Here is a 20688-nt window from a genome sequence, read left to right as displayed (position 1 = left end):
AACCGGACCTCTCAGCTTCCTGTCTGGTCTGACCAGTGATGGCCAAAGTCCAGAACTTTCTTCCTGCTTGTTTAAACAGGAACCATCAGCAGAGCCGAAGCTCTCAAACACTGGAAGCAAAGATATCTACTCAGTTTCCTGTGTTACAGACGTAAAGTTTTCAATAACTTCAATTAATTTTATACTTTATCAATTAATTTATAGTTATTTTTTGTAAAATAAATTCATATAAAATTAGATTAAAGCCTCACAATTTTACATGAATTTTGTAAAATGTATAAAAAAATTTTTTTACAAAAATGTACATTTTGTTAAATTAATTTTACATATATTTTTTTTACGTAATTCATGTAATATTTTGTGATTTTATGTAAATTAAAAAAATATGTAAAAGTTATTACATATATAAATTATTTTACAATTATANATAAATGTATAAAATAAATTTATGTAAAATCTATTTAAAATTTTAAACGTACATGTAAATTTTTTGTAAGAAGAGAAAGCCTTAAAAAATTCAAATTCCAAAGTTTTAAAGTCAGAACAATTATGGAAAGATAAATTTCAATTAAAGATGTTCATTTATGGAAAAAATTTGCCAGTGAGATGAAATAATCTGAATCTCAAGAAATTTGAAAATTGTGTGTTTTTAAAAAAAATACATCTGTGTATTTTTTAAAAACACACAAATGTTCTTCTTTCTCTGTCTTCTATGTAAAATTATCTAAACACAATTTCCACAGCTTTCACTTCACCATCGTGACACATTTTCCTTGATCCTTGATGTACACAGATGTGTGTATTCTTTATGTAAATGGGAGGCAGATTTAAGTTTATACTTTCTGCTCCTTTTTTATTCATGATTCCTTTGAGTTGTTACATGAGCTATTAAAATGTATTATTGAGTGAATGAAATAAAAAATGAAGTGAAATTGTTCTGTCAGATCTATGAAAAAATCATTTTCTCTCATGGGTTTTTCAGTTTTCTAATATGTAAAATTAATCTTAATCTTTCTTATTTAAAATAGCATATCAATATTTTTATGACTTCCAGACATTCACTCTGAATTTGGCCTTTGTTTGGCTTAAAATATATACTTTAAAATCTCAAATTAATTGTTTAATCACTTAATCCATTGTTTTACCTCCCTTTGCACAAAAAATAGTATTATGTGTATTAGACGTGCTTTTATTACTTTAGCAATAACATTAAATTAACATTTCTTCCTTGTTGCATTGCTGTATAAATACATAAATATTTTGTCATATTTCTGCTACTGACTCGTTTTTCTACGGGGAAAAAAATCGACACATTAAAACTATTATCTCAGCTGAAGAAAGACGAGTTTTGTAAATAATAAATCAGATGAAGCTGCCCTTGAGGCTTAGTTCAGGCTTTCTACCGTTTTCACATTAGATCAAGAAGCCTTGCACCTTTCTTCAGAGGTTTTCTGGGAAGAGCCTCTGGAGCAAACCGCAGCCATGCAGGAGGAATGATGAATCCCTCCTGACGTGGTAAAACCTCAGGCTCTGTCAGAATCAGCTGAAGACTTATTATAGTGGGAAAGATTTGTTCCCAGGAGAGCAACCAGAAGTTCCCATATTTTAAAATATTTTTAAAAATACTTTAAATACAGTGACTCGGAGTTGTTTATCGTGTCTGATTATAGCGACTTGCATTCCCAAAGGGAAAATCAACAAGCCTAAATGACGAAATCTGTTTTAAGAGGAGCAGATTTCCACTTCCTCTTCCACTGAATGTAGGTATTTTCAGTTTTTATGTTATGTTTTTTACAGCTAGAAACCAGTGATCAGGACTGAAAGTCTGGGTGTAGTGATGAACTCGTCTCTGAACATTTAGACACATAAAGGCGATTACAAAGTTGGTCTTCTATCACCAGAACATTTCCAGGATTAAAGGACTGATGTTCCAGCAACATCTAGAGAAACTCACCCTTGCATTTATCTTTAGTCTGATCCTAAAAGCTGTTTGATAACAGAGAGACTTGTTTCTCCAGTCATGAGTCACGCCTTGTGTATTCCTGAAACTGCATTGCTCATCTTGCAGTGAGAACACTTTATTTCACAGTAACTTTGAAATGTATAAAGTTACGTACATGTGATGGAGCTCCTGCTTGCAGATCAGATTCTGAAACTCAACCGTTCCTGTAAACTTGAGATAAATGTTCTTCTTTCTCTGTCTTCTATGTAAAATTATCTAAACACAATTTCCACAGCTTTCACTTCACCATCGTGACAAATTTTCCTTGATCCTTGAAAAAGTCGATTTGTATTTGCTTATATCATAGTCTGGAAGAAGTTAAATTTTCAGAAAATTAACACTGATGCTGCATTTACACCAAACACTTTTCGCACACCAGGTTTGCATTCCAAGTCTATGTGGAGGCGCGTCAAAATCGCTCTGGACGCTCGTTGGAATGAGCCGTTGTTTTCCGTTGCCGCTCTCTTTGTACAATGGTGGATGAAATTAAGAAAGTGGCACCAAAATATTGTGCAACGAAAGCTTCTGTAGTCATAACGGAGGCTCAGATGTCTTTGTTGAACATTTTGTGTTCAGTTTCTTTTGAACAAACAATGGAGACGGTGGATAACGTCACAACGCGCATTGGAGGCTTTGGCCTTTTTTTCCTCTACTGGTTATTTTGAACAATGGTAGATGAAATATTGAGTATCTAGATGTGTCCGTCGGGAACGTGTTTGAATTTACCCGGTAATTCAGAGGTGTTGGGAGTTTCACAAGCTAGCTGGGCGCTGGTGACGGTTGCAGTCAGCAGTGTTTTGGTCTCACCTGAGCCCAGCTTGACGATCTGCTGACTCGCAACGGTGCCTCCATCTCCTGGCAGGACACCCACTACAGAACGCTCCGTCACATAGCCGAGTCTCTCTGATTGGGTGACGCTCCGCAGATTTTCCAACTCCAGCATCGGACACAGTGAAATGTCAAATGCTCCAAATAGCGCATCACTACATGCACAAAACACGCTGCGTTTGGTGTGAACGCAGCGTAATCCTCACTCTATCGCTGCAAAAACACAAAATCCTAACAAGTACAGTTAGTCTAGTTTCTAGTGCAAATATCTTAGTACACTTGAAATAAGACAAAACTAACAGGAAACCTTTTTTTTTGTTTTAAGTTAATTTCTTAATATTGATGAAAAAGTAGTATTTCCATTTGTAGATTATTTCACTTGCAAGACATTTTTCCCATGTCATGAGTTAATTTTTCTCCCAGTGAAACCACCACTCCAATATTAAGGAATTATTTACTTAAAATTAACCTCAATTTCTTGCTAAAATTACTTAGGATTTACTCTAGAAACTAGACTAAAAATACTTGGTAAAATGTTTTGTTTTTGCACTGACCTTGCCGATATTGAAATCTTTTAAGCTATTTTTGTTTACTTTTTCGGGGGGTCAAATATAGGACAGAGACGCTCGGTAGAGCACTAGAGCAAGGCAGAGGCTCTTGTTTAAATTTTAAACTCCATCTATATGCATGATTGAGAGGGGCGAGGAAGTAAAGGGGGTGAGGGGCTGCAGAGATAGACGGTTCTTTGATGAGCTGACAGAAATGAGGCCACGCTCCCTTCGTGAAGCATCTCTCACCCTTCACCAGTGACTCATGCAGGGAATACCCCTTTCTGAAAGCTGTCAGTCACATCGAGGGGCATTTTCCTCGCTCTACTTCCTTTCATAAAAGCGTACTTGACGTATGATGAATGAAACTGCTCCCGTTTCTCTTACCCACCAGCAAAACATGTTTTGTTTTGTTTTTGTTTTTTTCCCGGAAGCAGGAAACCCCCTGCGATTATAATGGATGTATAGTGTGAATTCTGTTGGTTGAGGAGGAATCCACAGCCTCTTTTATGTGACCTTTTTTTAAACCGCCTTCACACAGACAAGTGGTGCTAAATGCCAATTAGCACCTGTTAAACAGCGATGCTACATCCGACTTGGAAACCCAAAAAGACTGGGCCTGGATCCCATCTCGTAACACCTGCTAATGAGCCAACAAGTTAACGAGGGGACAGGGTTAACCAGCCAGACATTGAGTCAGTGAACCAGAGCCAAGCTGATTCTCCAATATAAAGCCTTTTATTGTTTTGTTTTGTTCTTCCTGATTGGAAGAAAGGAAGGTTTTTAGAACAAAAACTCAATAAAAATTATTCTGTTTGAGAATCTTGATAAATGGCTCTTATAGCAATTACAAAAATATTGTGATTTCTCAGTGCGGCAGCCTGAAGAACCTAAAACAAAACACTTTAATGAGGGTTTACTAAACCCAATCTGTCTTTAATCCACCACAATAAGGGAAACGCATGTTATAGCAACAGCTGTAATTAGAAAAACTAACATTTAGATTTGTTTGCTCCACTTCTGACTGGCATTGCGCTCTTTACACACATGGACAACATTGTTAATGGAAGAAAAACCCACAATGGTCACAGAAATGACTTGAACCTGACAAAGATGATAATAAATACAAATTCTGTGAAAATGAGCAAATGAAAGTCAGACATTGCTTTTCAAACATGCTTCACCAGAATTATTTTAAAAAATAAACTCATGAAACAAGTTATTTATGTGACCATTGTGGGTTTTTCCTTCATTAACTGAGGGGTATAAAGAATTGCGTCCACCTCTTTATATTAGTAAGCCACGCATTGCCTCACTTTTGTTCATATAATCAGTGTATTTTTTTTTTTTTTTGCTAGTGAGAATTTAACTGCTAGGACATGAGAGGCCTGGCACCTGAACTCCAGATATCATCTCTTCACAACATATTGTGTCGTCTCTAACTTTAACTACATATTTACTGGCTGTAATAATTCTTTAAATACTCAGATGGCTTTGAAATTATTAAAAAATAATGCTACCATAACTTATAATCTGCAAAAGTAAACTTTTTTTTGTGCCTAATGAATCTTACCCACTTAGAAAAACAAAAGTGTCACCTCCTGGCCAGTCTGTGTAGCCTTCTGTTCCAGCTATGAACTGTCTTGGTTTTTTTGCTTCACTTAAATCTAAAAACTCAGTATATCCTTTATTGTTGCTAATAAAATTTACCACTAGAAAAATTCCTACTTCAAAGGCCTTTTTAGTCAAGAAACAAACGTTTTCTGTTCACAGCCATAAAGCGTGACGGGCTTCACTCTTTGTGTGTCACGGCAGAAGTAAATGTATCATCCATGGAAACATGGCATTTATTTGATTTTGTGGCCATGACTCAAAAAACTGTTTTAAAAGTTAATGTTTCTTTTTACATCTAAGGGGAGTCAGTATTTTTTTTTTATGTTTCCAGGATCTGCTTTAATGTGAAGCAAAGTATTTGACGTAAAATAAAAATGAAGACCAGAAAAACACAAAGATCAGTGATCAAAACAATTACAATTTAACAAAATCAGCTAGTTTAAACCTGAGCAACCACATATGGTGCATCTTCCAAATAATACATGAAAACCCCCACAGACAAGTGAAAATAAACCTATTTCTTTATTTTACCGTAATTCAGAGCTGAATTGCGGTCAAATATGAGCTCAATCAACTCCAGATATTCAAAGTGTTAATTCAAGACACTGGATTGAATCTTACAGGAGCAAAACAACCCTAATGAGATGCCAGTAAATTGTGCAGTGCTGCATTTATTTTGCACGAAACAACATCGGGTGTGGTCTGCAAATGGATTCTGATCAGTGAAGGAGCTTTCACGTGCATGTGTTCAGCTCTGTGATGCACAAATGAGAGAAAGCTAACAAACTACCGTACTGTAAAGTTCATCTGTGTTTATCCCTCTTAATGCACTCCACCAATAGAAGCAAATTGAGTGCATCGTAAATTGCTTTATAATAGATCAGCAAAGTGCATAATGTTGGTTCCATGCCAGAGTTCATTTACTGAGTTCATCTTACAAAAACCTTTTTCGATTTTGTCTGGCTTGATGGCGAATCAGACCTTAAAATACTTCCTAACATCCCAGGAGGAAAATATAAACCAGAGAAGACAGATATAGATCAGACGTTGGTACATTACCTCTGACATGTACAGATCCAAACTGAAAGGGTTTCAGATGCGTGTCAAACCCTTTTCTACGTCCTTCGCCCTTATTTTACTGAACCTCTGCCTCAGATTCTCACGTTTCCAGATGTTTTCATGCAGAATCCCCAAACAGCCTTCGGAAGCTAAATCAGGTGTAAATTCAGTTCTTACACCTGATTGACCTTAATGACCGTAATCCAACCACATGACATCATTCTGGGATTAAAGTCACAATTTTGAGTTTAATTTCAGAATTCAGGCTTTATTCTCATAATTCTCACTTTCATCAGAGTATTATGACCCTTTTACTCAGAATTCTGACTTTTGATCTCACATCAAAGTCAGAATTTTGACTTTAATCTCAGAATCCTAATTTATCCTCAAAATTCTGACTTTGAATCAGAGAATTTTACTGTTTTTTCTGTAATTTTAACATTAAACTCAAAATTTATGCCTTAATCTCAGAATCCTGACTTTTTTCTCAGAAGATCAAAGTCAGAATTCTGAGATTAAAATAACAATTTTGACTTTAATCTCAGAATTCTTTTCAGAATTTAGATTTTATCCTCAGAATTTCGACTTTAAATCTGAGAATTATGACTTTTTTCCTCAAAATTCTGAGAATAAACTCAAAAATTTGGCCTTAATCTCACAATTCTGGATTTTTTTCTCAGAAGTTTGACTTTAATCTCAGAATTCAGATTTTTAATTTGATAATTATGGCTTTTTTCCCCCCCATGAATTCTGACATTAAGATTAAAATCTTGGCCTTAATCTCAGAATCCTGACTTTTGCTCTCAGAAGATTAAAGTCAGAGTTAGTGGGGGTTTTTTATTTCTGTGCTGTAGTGAGCCCAGGGTTCTATGATGAAATGTCAGATATAACAAAGTGAAGTGGAGCCTCCAGATCATTATTTCTATGTAATACAGCCATAAAACCTTCAGCTTGCTGCATCAAGCCAAAGAGAAACCACTTTTCCAACCTTAGTAATAGTACACCCAAAACATAAGAAGGCACATTTTCAGGGTGTATTAGTTGGCTTTCATCTAAGTTTCTGAAAATGCGTTCTCCTTAATGGCAGTGTTTTGGTGCACACCTGAAAGCTCACCTATTTGCTCCTGTGTGTGTGAGCGTGACGGCTGAGGCTGGGCTTCAGCCTGTGCGTGCTGCTGCTGCTGGTCCTGCAGACTCTGAGTGTCGACTGAGATGCCGCTGTCGCTGTGCAGCTTCTCTCCCTCCGGTGTTACCATCTGGTTGTTTGTAGCCGCACGGTTATTAGCTGGTTGCTTGTTTTGCTTGCAGCTATTCCACCTGTGAATGAGTAAAACAGAAAACCACACTTAATTCTTGATGAAATTTGCTTGAGGTCTTTTTCATTTGCATAGATTAGTAATGTTTGGTTTTTTTTAACCAGCCTTTACAAACTTTATTCTTGCTATATTTTTGTATAACTGAGCAATTTGCATGATTTTAAAGTAGCTGTACCTCCAGTATCATGGCATCTATAGGAAGATTGCAAACTTCAGTGTTGGTCTACACTGTAAAAACAAAATCTTACTAAGTATTTTTGGTCTAGTTTCAAAAAAGGCGACTCAAAGACCGACTGAGAGCAGAGCAGGAGTTTAAATTAGCTACTCAACCACCGCTGTGTTCATGAGAATCTTATTAATAATCGAGGAATAAATATCAAGCCTGGAAACGTGATATCGCAACGGACTGAATGTTGTGTTTTTAACATAATCTCTGCTTGGCTTGCGGGCGCAGGCGGTTGCCACGGCAACAGGTGTGCTTAAACTACAAAGAGACAGAAAGTAAAAAGGTAGGAGTGGTTTTGATTTGATCGTCTGTTCGGGTTGTTTTACCTTTGTTTACCTTTGCTGTGGCTCATCACACCTGCTGTAGTTTCTGAACGTTCAATAAACGACAAAACTTGGACTAATTACCTCGTTCTTTGTGAGTATACGTCACAACAAACATCAAATAGGACAAATATATTTCATTAAGTTTTAACTAATTCTACAGCGATAATTATGTGAAATTAAATTAACTATATCCCGACTTCTGAAGATTTGCCTTTACTGGGCTCTTTGGTTAGTTTCTCATACTGAGGTCATCAAACCAAAGTTCAGATCTACCATGACTGACTGACACCTGCTGGTTTGCAACCAGCTTCTGACTGAGAAACCAGTAACCTGCTCCCAGTGTCAGAATCTCACTGAGGAAGAAACTGCATCAGGTTTTCTGTCACTTTATTATTTCTGCTACAACTGATGTATATTCGCATATAAAATAAGTCAATAGAGTTTAATTTGTAATTTTTATGTCTTTGTGTCATGAGGTAGATCTCAGGCGGCTGGTGAGAGAAAAAGTAGATCTTGCTCTCAAACAGTTTGGGCTCCCCTGATATAGAGGCTTGTTTTAAGTAAACAATTCCTTAATATTGATGAAAACGTTCTAGTTCCATTGGCAGATTATTTCACTTGTAACAAAACATTTTCCCATATTGTAATTTAATTTATCTGCCAATAAAACAAGTACAATTTCATCAATATTGAAGAATTATTTTATTAAAATAAGCCTTTACATCTTCCTGAACAGTTAAAGTCTACCAAGATATTTGCATTAGAATCTAGACCAAAATTACTTGGTAGGATTTTGTGTTTTTGCAGTGTGGTACTCCTTTGGCCTCAATGCTGACACAATATTACAGCTATTAAGGCCTAATTCTGCATTTTCTTTTAATTAAGAGATTAAAAACGCTGCTTTGAATACCAATTTTGGCAAAATGGGGGAAAAATGACAGCCATAATTTGTTTGCCAGGAAATAATTGGATATAACAACACAGAGCCTAATTTCCACAAACACAAACATGTTTTCAAGGAGCAACATCTCCATTTGATTGCACCCACTTCACAATCAAATAAACACGTTTTCCATTGCTTATGCTGCAGCACACAGGGCAGTTTTGCTTATATATTTGTCACTGAGATAATAGTTTTAGAAGATTGACTCAGACATCACTCTTCAGCTCCTTTGGGATGTGTTCAAGGCTCTCTGATGTGTTTTTTTTATCTGCATAATATTCAGTGGAAAGGTCCTGTAAAACGTGTAATAATCATCCAATTCATCAACCAACTCAACTGACAACAAAGTAATCTTTACATGTTTATCTAAGCGTTAGCTAAATCTACAGTCATATAATGTGTGAATAAATGTAATCAGTTCTCTGAAGTTGCGTGAGATAACGATTTAAAAATTCAGGACGTTTTGAATGAAACAGAGCAGTTAACACCTCTTATAAATGTCCGCCTGTTGTCAAACTCTCAGCGTTTTATCATTTGTTTATGCATGACGAAGGGTAAATGTGGAGCAGATGTGTGTGGCACTCAAATTTCCCTTGGTTGGCATGTTTTAGACAATCAATGCATCTAATCAGCTTGTTTACTTGCTTCTAATGTGTGTCTGCCTGAATTTGTATCTGTCAGTAGGATGGATTGGAGCTGCAGCCTCATGTCCTCAGCAGTCTGTGATCGCTGTAATGCATAAAGATTTGTTTTTCTTCCTTGAAGGAAACCATAATCATGGCTCGTTTAAAGAAATTCATCAGTTGGATTGAATATTTCTTCACTTCAGTGTAAATGTTTTTTTTGTCGCTTTGGACCTAAAGAGGAACGATCTAGAATCAACACAAAGGTTCAGTTATTACAGCTAAACACCAGCGATGAGGCCTGAGTCGTGATGGACTCTGACCTCAACCTTCAGAGCCACATAAAGACAGTTACAAAGTCGGTCTTCTATCACCTGAGCACACTTAGTGTTTAGTCTAGAGTCAAGAGGGCCACATAAAAAGCTACGGTGGGCTGGATTTGTTCCCACGGGCCTCGAGTTTGACACGTGACCTAGAGAAACTCATCCATGCCACTCAGCAAATCAGTCCAGAATGCTGCTGCTGCTGTTCTGACTACAACCAGGAAGACATCAACCAGATCTAAAGTCCTTCCACTGGCTGCCTCAGAGAACAGATTTAAAATACAGTTTATAAATGACTGAACGGCTTACCACCTGAGGTACCAAATCCAAATTGGTTTTTCATTCAGAAAAGCTTTTGACTGACCTCTTAAACACGAAGTACGCCACCAGGCCGACCACACCAGCAGCCAGGATTGAGCAGTAAATCGGGATTAGGTTTTCGTTGAAGCCCGGGCCGAGAAAGTGAGGAGCGCCGCCGCTTAACGTGGTCGTCTCTCCGCTCGGGAACGGGCTGATCGAGCCATCTGGGTCGGGGTAATCGGGAAAATTCGATGCTTCACTGTTTGTGATTGGAAAGTCTGTAGGCATGTTTGGGTCTGTATGGAGGAAAACAGAGGAGAAAGGGTTAATTTCAAGGCCTTGGGAACCTCGTTAAGGTGAAAAGTTCCACAAACCAGTTGAAGTCCTAGAATATTTAAAAAACAGTCTTTCAGCAGAAACATATGGCCAAGCAGAAATAATTCACCAAACCAAAAAGACATTGGTCTGCAAACAGAAAAGTCAAAGATCCAACTCTGTTAGACACCAACAGCGAAAACACCAATAATTGTGCTTCCATTGATGTAGTTAAAACAATTATTCCTTAATGGAGGATTTTCCCCTCCACTAAACAAACTAACTTTAATTGAACTCTGGATCTTCCTACATTTTTCAGTTGTATTACTGAGATAAAAAATTGATTTATTGTAAGACCCTTCTTATTTTTATCTAAATGTCAACGAACATATGTCACACGTGCATTTGTTGTAAAATTTCTACATTTTGTTCCCCAGACTGGAAAGCCCAAAACACTTTAAAGCTGCAGTAAGTAACTTTTATTAAAACATTTAGTTTTTTTCACATTTTTGTTGAAACTGTCACAATGTCATGACAGTATGCTGAGAAACAGATAATCTGTGAAAAAAAATTTAGTTCCTCTGCCTTCTCGCAGTGTTAACTAGAAGCAACCAATCAGAGCCAGGAGGCGGGTTTCAGCGAAGCCAATCATGGTTGTGTACGCGCTGCCTGCCACACATACTAAGGCTAGTTATAACAGCAAACGATGACAGCAGATAACTGTAAGTTAATACATTGAACTGTCACGTACACAAGGATGATTGACAGCGCTAAGACCTAATTGGTTGGTTTTGGTGCATTTCTTCAAACAGCAACAGATTATCTGTCTCATAACATACTGTCACAACATGGTGACAGTTTTAAAAAACATGTAGAAAACATATTTTTGTAAAAGTTAAATGTTCATTGGATGTTTCTCGTGAAGCAATTGAACCTCCAGAATAAAATATGTATATTTATTTTCATTCAACAGTTTGTAAGAGACAGAGATCTTGTTTTGATGACACAGAGCTTGTAGACTTGGTGGTGATTAGTGTGCAACCAGATGTCTGATGCAGCAGCTGCTTCTGATAGACAGATGGGATCTGGAGAAGTTGCTGTGAGCAGGAAGAAGGAATGTTTCTCAGTACCGACAAGAAGGAGGGGGTGGCAAATTTATGACATCCACTGGCCCAGACCAGACCTGGCATGGGCCGCGCACACCGGGTTTCTTCTCATCGCATGCGCATATCTGTGCGTTGCATGGCCTTAAGGCCATATGGATCCTTGGAAAACTGAGTGCGGAGGTCATCTTTCTGGTGGAAGCCTGTGCTAAGGCCAGAGATATCGGCAGATCGCTGCAACTGAAGGTATCTGGTTTCTGTCATCACAAAGCCTGCAGAGACGTCAAGCTTCCTAGATTGTCCTGTTTCCTCTTTAATGACTCTGTAATTTCCCATCTTCGTGTTGCAAGCCGCCCACACCAGCAGTCCCAATCAGTTTAACGTCATAGTGCTTACCTTTTTCTGAAACACCATGCTGATCCAGTGAGATGGTCCAAAAGTTCACTTGATTATCTGTCCCCTCGGGGAATAGAGAAGCAGACTGAGGGAAAGACCAAAACGTCTTTGAGCTCAGCCGACAGTTGGGGAAGGAGAATGTGGAGCCTGGTTCGGATCGGAGCCTTGAACTCCCAGCAGAACCTCTGCTGGGCTGCTCCTCGTTAGCTTTGTTCTGGCCCTTCACGGGATTAACCCTGTGGCGACCCCCAGGGCTTCGGGCCGCAATGCTTCTGGCTTTGTTGAGCATTATTAGAACAATTAAAAGTGTCTATTATCAACTTTTAATAACCGGTTTATATCATGCAATAATGTCATTAAAGCTGCAGTGTGTAACTTTTATAAAAAATGGTTTTACATATTTGTTAAAGTTATCATGTCGTGACAATAAAAAATAAAAAAAAACAAGCTCCTCTGCCTTCTCCCAGCACAGCACTGCATCTTTTTTGTTATTTTGACCATTTCTCCCTTCTGCAAATAAACTAAATTTTTGCTTGGAATTTCAGAAACATGTTGTCAGTAGTTCATAGAATAAAAGAACGATGTTAATTTTACTCAAACAAATACCTATAAAAAGTAAAATCAGAGAAACTGATAATTTTTTCCAGACTTGTATACCTAATATACCTAATTTTCTCTGCACTCATTTATAGATTATTTTGAGGTTAACATATTTGCATGTGCATGCTCTGTTATTTATTCATATTCACTTATATTGAATTACATCTCTCTTAGGTATATGTAAACTTTATCTCTTATGGTTATGTTTGTATTATTATTTCACACCTTAGATGGAGTAGCTTGTCAACAAACAAATCAATTTCCACAATACCTATTTCCACTTCAAGTATATTCTAGTCTATTCTATTGTGAAACAACCAATCGGAGCCAGGAGGAGGGTCTTAGCGCTGTCAATCACTCTCATGCTCATCCACTCCCCTTTGCTCTCTGGTACACTACAGCTGGTTCACCACAACATGCCACAAACTAGCTAAGGCTAATTAGCATGGAAGCCAATGATAGTGGATAGACAGTTTTCCTGTAACTGCAAGTTGTTTCTGCACCAGTAAAACATTTAGCAGCACAACAGTAATTGGCAGCGCTAAGACCCTCCTCTTGCCTCTGATTGGTGGTTTTTGAGCGGGAGCAGTGCAAATGGGGAAAAAAGGTGTAAAAGTTACATACTGCAGCTTTAATATAATTTTGCTGTTATAGTTAATTTCCAGCTGAATGAAGCCTGAGGTCTATCGGTGCAGTGTGTGTCCTGGTTTTTAATCACCACCACATTTAATAAAATCTGGAACATCTCGTCTTGCGAATGTTTATTGTCCTTTGCAGAAATAGCTCAAAGAAATCACAGGAAAGCCTGAAGCTTATCCAGAATAAGTCACAGTGTTCTCCAGAGGATTAGCTGTATGGATCACATTTCTCCAGTTTGACTTTCTCCTTATCAGCTCTGATGAATTCTGGGTACAATTTTAGATTTTTATTGACATTTCAGACTGTGGGTTGTAACTGCTCCTCAGTGATCAGCACAGTGTTGCAGAAGCCATGAAGCATGTAACACTACAGCCTCCTGACAATATGACCTATGACCTCCAACCAGAGGCAGTAATGTCCTCTGTACTGGAGAAACTCTGTCCTTGACTGAGAGCTTCTGAATTGCCTAAAGCTGCTTCTTGTTTCAGCCCAAAGACTAACAGTAAATTTTAATCCTCGCTTAAAAATACAGAAAACATTTGAAAAGGGTAAAGTAAAAATGCATTAATGAATAAAAACAGACAGAATTTAAGAAAAAAGTAATGCCCTAATTTGTCCAAAATTGGAATTTACCATAGAAACTTGAGCAAAATGATTTGTAGCAACTCTATGCTGATGATACACAAATTTACACCATCAATCAATAAATCCATTTTTGTTACTTTTGTGAAATCTTTCCACTTTTTAATTCATGCAAGATCAGAGGAGAAGCTTGAATTTAGACATTTTGATGAAAATGATTTGTTAATTTCAAAGTTTGATTTCACACGACTGTATAGTTCAAATAAACATCATATTTGGATAGAATTAGAAAATGCTTTCCTTGATTTAAAACTTTATAAATTCAATGCTACCATATTTAGTTGCAGTTCTTACTTGATATGGAATGCTATGAAAGCAAATTATATAGTTTTATTATTTGTATAGCTATCAGTTAGCTGTTTATATTCACTTTTCTTTGTTTAAAAATATGTGCCAAGTCCTAATTATAGTTAAATTAGAGCTTGTTTGATTTTAAAGGTGGAACATATTAATTGTTTTAACAGTGTGGATCAATAGTTGATCTTCATCAGTTTATTTTAGCATCATTACTTGGGTAATTGCTAATAATCAATGCTGAGGTAGTTTGGGTTTATTTGTTTTAGATGCGTTTCCACTCTTATTCACTGGTAACAACTGAAATCTTTCACTGACTAATTGAACAGAAATGCATTTTGAGAAACGATATCCTGTTTTCTTTTTTTTTTCCCTGAATAAACAGTTTTTACTGATGTTGACCCGAAATAAGTAGGAATAAACCAAATACTTTACACATTCCTCTACTAGTAGTGTGAGGTAACAGCAGCAGAAATTAAAGTCCCATCATCTTTGAATATTGACTTAGTGCACCATCTCATGAAAAAAACAATCCACTTAAAGATTAACGTTATATAATTGATTACTTTGAAGACCAGCATGGCGCATAAGAATATTAGTGAACCATTACAGATACTGGCTGCACTTATTCTCTGTTTTTACTGACGTGACAGACTGTAAAGCTCCTCCACATTGATTCGCTGCATAATTTACAAACGGTTCTGCATTAAATAGTCCAATGGGATCCTAATGGGCAGCTTACGTAGACATAAAGTTTCTGTTTGTAATTAAGTGTGCATATCGAGAAGTCTGTCAGTGCAGCGGTGATGGGACGACCTGCACAAGGTGGTTTGGTTTCCTGAACGGTGGAAAACGTCTCTCAGAAGGCAGAAAGTCAGCACATGTGCATGCCATACTTAGAAACATGCAGAATGCAGAGAGCTATTTACAGCAACAGTATTGATTTGAATCCGTCTGAAAGGAGGGATTGTTTAGAGAAGTCGAAACATGGGCGTCTGTATTACATGCATTTCTTGACCTTTCCTCGGATGTAGTCAGGTTTCCTCAGCTCTGCCATACATCATCCAGCTAATGCCGCGCTGGGTAATGCTATTAGCAATGCAACATGAGCTTGCAAATAGAATAAATTGTGAATGGATGGTGTGAAAAAAAGATGTGAAGGTGTGCGGATAGAATAACTTTATGCAGAGTTTGAGAGAGAAGTTCCTGTCTCTGCTTCTCTCTGAAAAATACTCTACGAGAATCCCTTCCACAGATATCCTGTGTAAAAGATTTGATGCTCATACTTATGTTTTATCCCACTTATCTGTCACTCTGCTTAGCAGCGTTTAATTTTATTTTAAATATTTCAAAGGAAAAGTTCACAGGCTAAATTAGCGTAGCATGCTTTTGTTGCTAGTGATGAACAAAGCTGATCTTCTGCTTCTCCATCATATTGGTGGTTTGGTTAGAGTGGAATAGTTTTTAAATTATGTCTGAATTAAATTATTAATGAGCCGTTTGTCGGCCCATCGCTTCCCAGACATGCTACCATTAAGTTAAATCTATATAGATGAGCAATAAAACAGGAAAACCTCGAACCTACGACGTTTGTGTCGACTGTAAAACATTGTATTAATTTTCTTTTTATTGTTTATTAGTTGCATTTAAAGCTGCAGAATGCAAGATTTTAAAAAATATATATTTTCCATATTTATTAAAACTCTCACCATATTGTGACCGTATGGAAGAAACGATGTGTGAGAATAAATCGAGCTCCTCCACATCCTACCTTTACTTTCTGCTAAAATGCAACAATCCCAGTCAAAAACAACTAATCAGAGCCAGGAGTAGTATCTTAGCGCTGTCAATCACTATGGTGTACGTGTTGGTAAATGTGTTAGGAAAAACAAATTATTGTTAAAGGAAAACTATCAGCCATCATTAATGGCTATGCTAACTGGGATTAGCATTTGTGGCAGTCTGTGTTGTGGTGAACCAGGTGTGAGCAGGTGAGCACAAGAGTGATTGACAGCACTAAGACCCTCCTCCTGGCTTTGATTTGTTGTTTCTGACTTGCTGGTGTATTTCTGCAGTTATTACTGGGAGCGCTGGGAGAAGGCAGAGGATTTTTTTCAGTTTATCTGTCTTACTGTGACGGCATCGTAATAATCCATCCATCCATTTTCTTTACACCCTTGTCCCTTAGTGGGGTCAGGAGGGTTGCTGGTGCCTATCTCCAGCTAACGTACATCATAATAATAATTAAAATAATTTATGGAAAAAGTTACATATTTTAGCTTTAACCCAAAAATTGAAGCATTGCCTGCATAAAGAAAACTGTAGAGATTACTGGACCTCAGGACTAAATTGTATCATTTTGACCAGAACCACTGGTCTTCTCACAGCATGTGTCACATAATATTGAAGGTGGGAGCGCTGCGTCTTCATAGCTGCTCTCTGATTTTATATTTCTCCAATCTGCAGATTGGAACCCGGCTGGCTGCAGACCGGAGCGCAGCCCCGAGGCCCAACAGGGGGCTGAAAGGTGCAGCTGAACCTTTAACAATCCCAGTTTGGCTTCGGCGGGTTTAAAACGCTCATGAAACAGAATAAAACTAGCCTGGGATTTTTATGAGTGGGGCTGCGTCGGGGATGTGTTTATTACCGGGGTGTGGACACAAGAGCGAGGAGGAAAATGATTTAATTTTTACGAGCCACTGAGGTCTTTATTGTGAATTTAACCCCAGGGTCTTTCGCAGAGGTTGATGTCTCGGCTTCTGCCAGTTCAGGGTGGAGATGAGCAACTATCAGGCTCTGCAAACGTACAAAGACCTCTTTATCAGCCGCCAAACACTCTCCTTCTGTCTCAGCTGAGCCTCTATCACAACTGCCTGGCGTGCATGCATCACACACACACACACACATATACACTCATGCTACGAATTATTCAAGTGAGCGCTCTGTCTTCTGTTTGGGAGCGTTAATAGAAAGAGTGGAGGGGAGGGCAGACAGAGAGGCAGAGTGTTGGAAGAGAGCGGGGCGGGGGTGCAGACGAACAGAGAAGCTGCTGTAAAGTGCTCTGATTAGAAGGAGTAATTATACTGCAGCGGCGAAGACACTGAATGCACACTGGACAGCTTCCATCACTCCACTCGCCTGTCCACTCGAGGGCCACTGTGGGAAGAGACGGGAGGTGATGGACTCTCTAATAAAGAGAGAAGTCTGGCGTTATCTGTGTGTTCAATCTTCCCTTCTCCTCAGGACAAACACTCCAGCACAGGCTGAAACTTTCCAAACTGAACAGCACCAAGATGTTCCGCTGAACGGCGCGAGGCGAATGTCGGTCCGCAGATCAAAAAAAGGTCCACATGTGTGCAACACCCGGGGTTTAATGAAAAACGCAGCAGTGGAATTACACTTGGCAGGAGGAAGAGAAGAGCGCGCGTGTTCTTTGAATTGTTTTTCAGTTATTAGCTGGGAAAAAAACTAAGAAGAATTTTTGATTTAATGTTATGGTAAAATTTCTGGAAAAACACAAAATCTTACCAAGTATTTTGGTCTAGTTTTAGTGCAAATATCTCAGCAGACTTGAAATAAGACAAAACTAACTTTTCAGTAAGATATAGGAGATCATTTAAAGTCAATAACCCCTTAATATTGATTAAAAACTTACTAGCTCCATTGGCTGAATGTTTTCACTTATAGCAAGACATTTTTCACATGCTGTAAGTTTGTCGGAACAAGTACTTTATTAATCAATATTAAGGAAAAGTTAGGTAAATTTATTTATATAGCACATTTTCAGCAACAAGGCAATACTAAGTGCTTTAAATGAATTAAAGGGAAACTCAAACAAAATAAGTAAATAAGGGATTATTTACTTAAATCAAGCTCCTATATCTTACTGAAAAGTTACTTTTAAGTTAGTACACTTGAAATTAGACAAAATTAAAGAAAGGAGACAGAAATACTGGCTAAGATTTTGTGTTTTTGCAGTGAAAACAAAACGGCATGATCAAAAATGTTATTTTAGTATTTTCTCCACTTTTAGTTCCACGAAGCAAATTAAAAAATATGATTAAATGCATTTACTGTGTGCTGCTTAGTGGTGTAATTTTTTTTTTTTGTCCTGGGAAAGCTTATTTCAGATAAGATTTGTGTTTGATAAATGCTGTGCCATGCAGTCACCATCCTGCAAAACTATTTATTACCTAAAAATTAAGTAATAAATCTTTTTTTAATCATAGTCTTTATCGTTATCACAATAGCACCACAAAATATCGCGATAAAATTCTAAGTCCACATCTCTATCAGCTCTATTGATTCCGAACACTCTTGTACAAGAGAGAGAGAGAGAGAGAGTGTGTGTGTGTGTGTGTGTGTGTGTGTGTGTGTGTTTGTGCGCGCTCAGAGGTCACTCAGCGAAACCTGAGCGTGAGCAGAAGAAATCCCAGGACTCATATCGACCCCGTTCACCGTAGAACACCAGCACAGCACAGATGCTGCAGCTCTCCATCTGTTTTCATCCCGGCCTCTTTCTCTTTCTCCGTCTCTGTCGCTGCTTTGTGTAACTGACACTCGCTGACAGCTGGATGTGAAGCGGGGACTTTTTTTGGGATTCGCATCTTCACCACAGCGTGTGCAAAGTTCAAGAAAGACTCCGGGACGAAATTAAAAGTACTTCTCGTGTGTTTTAAATGAATTCAGAAACAGGAAGTGAGTCCCAGATGGGCAGCTTATTTTTATGTTCGCTGCAGGAAAAAAATCTTTATCAAGGACCACCATGAAGGTTTGGTAACACCATCGCAGCATGTGTGTCTGCAGACATTATCCCACAGGAACAAACTCGCTGTTTAACAGGACTTTCCTTTCATAAGGTCACTTATGATGCCATCTCTAGCATCTACCATTATGGCTGCTATCGTGCCATCAGGCGGGTCAAAGTTGAGCAGCCTGGGTGGGCGATAAATGGGCAGCAAAAGGCTGCATTGTAGCTAATGTACATCGATATTTTGTAAGCCGGGTTTGGCTGTATCTATGGAATCTAGTGGCATGCAACGTAAAATGCAGCGGAGAGAGAATTGGAGTTTGCATAAAGGTAAATATTGGTGCAGACTGGACGGAAATTTATTTGCTCTTCCTCCACAACATCAACACGTCTAGATCTTATCATTCTATGCTCCGTTTCTACGCATTCAGTGTCATTACAGTCAATTAAAGGGGGAATTTAAACCATTTATGTGCCCTGCAAAACCACAAAGTATTTTTGTCTCGTTTCTAATGCAGTGATCTTAGTAAACTTGAAATAAGACACTAACAAATAAAGTTTCAGCAAGAAACAGGAGCTTAATTCCTTAATATTGATGGAAGAAAACACATTTTTCCAACGTTTTAAGTAGGGCTGTAGTGATACAGTAATCTTACGATATGATACGATACATGATATTCTGTCCACGATACGATATATATTGCAATATTCGTCAAACGATACAATTCAATACACTTTTGCGATTTTCTGAAAGATTTTAGAGGGACAGAGTGATTTTGGTGATATAGAGTTGGATTGAATTAATTTAACTGAAAACTGATTAAAACACCAACCTGGCTCTGGTTGGACATGGACACAGACAAAGTCGACAGCTGGACAAAAAGAATCAAAGAAGTGGTGAGAAAACATGTTTCTTTTAATTGAAACAGTACAAACTGTGGCTTACATGCATTTGTAAAGTAAATAAAGTGCACCAAGTACCTGCTCTGAATAGGTTGATACCTTTTTAACCTTGACACTTAACATCTGAAGGAATCACTCTAAGCCTGATGACCTAATCACTCTCCCGGCGAAGCAAGCAGTGAGTCAGCAAGATGACAGTTGGATGTTACGATACTTGCGGATGAATATCGATTTTTTTCTAGGAAAGAAAATATCGATATATATCGCGATATCGATATTATCCTACAGCCCTAGTTTTAAGTGAAATAATCTGAACTTTTGCTTTTTTTTTTATCAATATTTAAGCTCCTATATCTTGCTGAAAAGTTGCTTGTAAGTTAGTTTGGTCTTATTTCAAGTGAACTGAGATATTTGGACTAGAAACCAGATGAAAACTGCTCGGTAACATTTAGTGTTTTTGCAGCTTGGCCCTTTGCACGTTAACAATGAAGTGTTAAAAGATGTTCTAGCTTTCTAACCTTCTCAGAGCTGAAAGCAAGCATATGAAGCGTACAGTCTATGAAACTTTCAGCAAGAGGGAGTTATCTTTTTTTCCAGTTTTTTTCTTCCAAGAAGTCAGCACTGCCACCCAAGGCAACGCTGAGGTCAGTTCCCAACCTCGCCTGACCCGTGTGAATTTACAGCTTCCTGGGTTTTCAAGCCACCTTTACTGCTGGACAAAAAGCTTGGCAGTGTTTTTGTGGGCGTGCAGGTTATTGATCGTCTCTCTGTTGACACTGCTGCAGTCTTTGACCTTTTAATGCTAAAACTTTCAACTTCCAGCTGACCAAGCCCGACCTTTCGCCACGCGTGTTCACGCAGACGCATGTGCAGGTCGCCCCTGCTGGTTTTGTTCAAGTGTGATTGAGAATTATATGAGGCTTCCAACGCCGATCTGA

At 38.1% G+C, this 20688-nt stretch overlaps 1 protein-coding gene across 1 annotated transcript in view; it reads right to left on the bottom strand.

Annotated features, from left to right (window-relative positions):
• The window catches only part of ngfra (nerve growth factor receptor a (TNFR superfamily, member 16)), a 39289-nt gene that overhangs the window by 4829 nt on the left and 13772 nt on the right, over window positions 1-20688 (bottom strand). Inside the window, exons 4-5 of the mRNA XM_015056349.1 lie at window positions 10173-10404; window positions 7166-7368 (exon numbers count right to left, since the gene is read on the bottom strand). Of these exons, the coding sequence (XP_014911835.1) occupies window positions 7166-7368; window positions 10173-10404 (435 nt within the window). The remainder of the gene's footprint in view (window positions 1-7165; window positions 7369-10172; window positions 10405-20688) is intronic.

This window comes from Poecilia latipinna, unplaced genomic scaffold, assembly GCF_001443285.1.
Source record: "Poecilia latipinna isolate Pla-1442-1.1 unplaced genomic scaffold, P_latipinna-1.0 Scaffold1376, whole genome shotgun sequence".
In the NCBI taxonomy this organism is placed as follows: Eukaryota; Metazoa; Chordata; class Actinopteri; order Cyprinodontiformes; family Poeciliidae; genus Poecilia; species Poecilia latipinna.
This window is presented reverse-complemented; position numbering and strand designations above follow the sequence as displayed.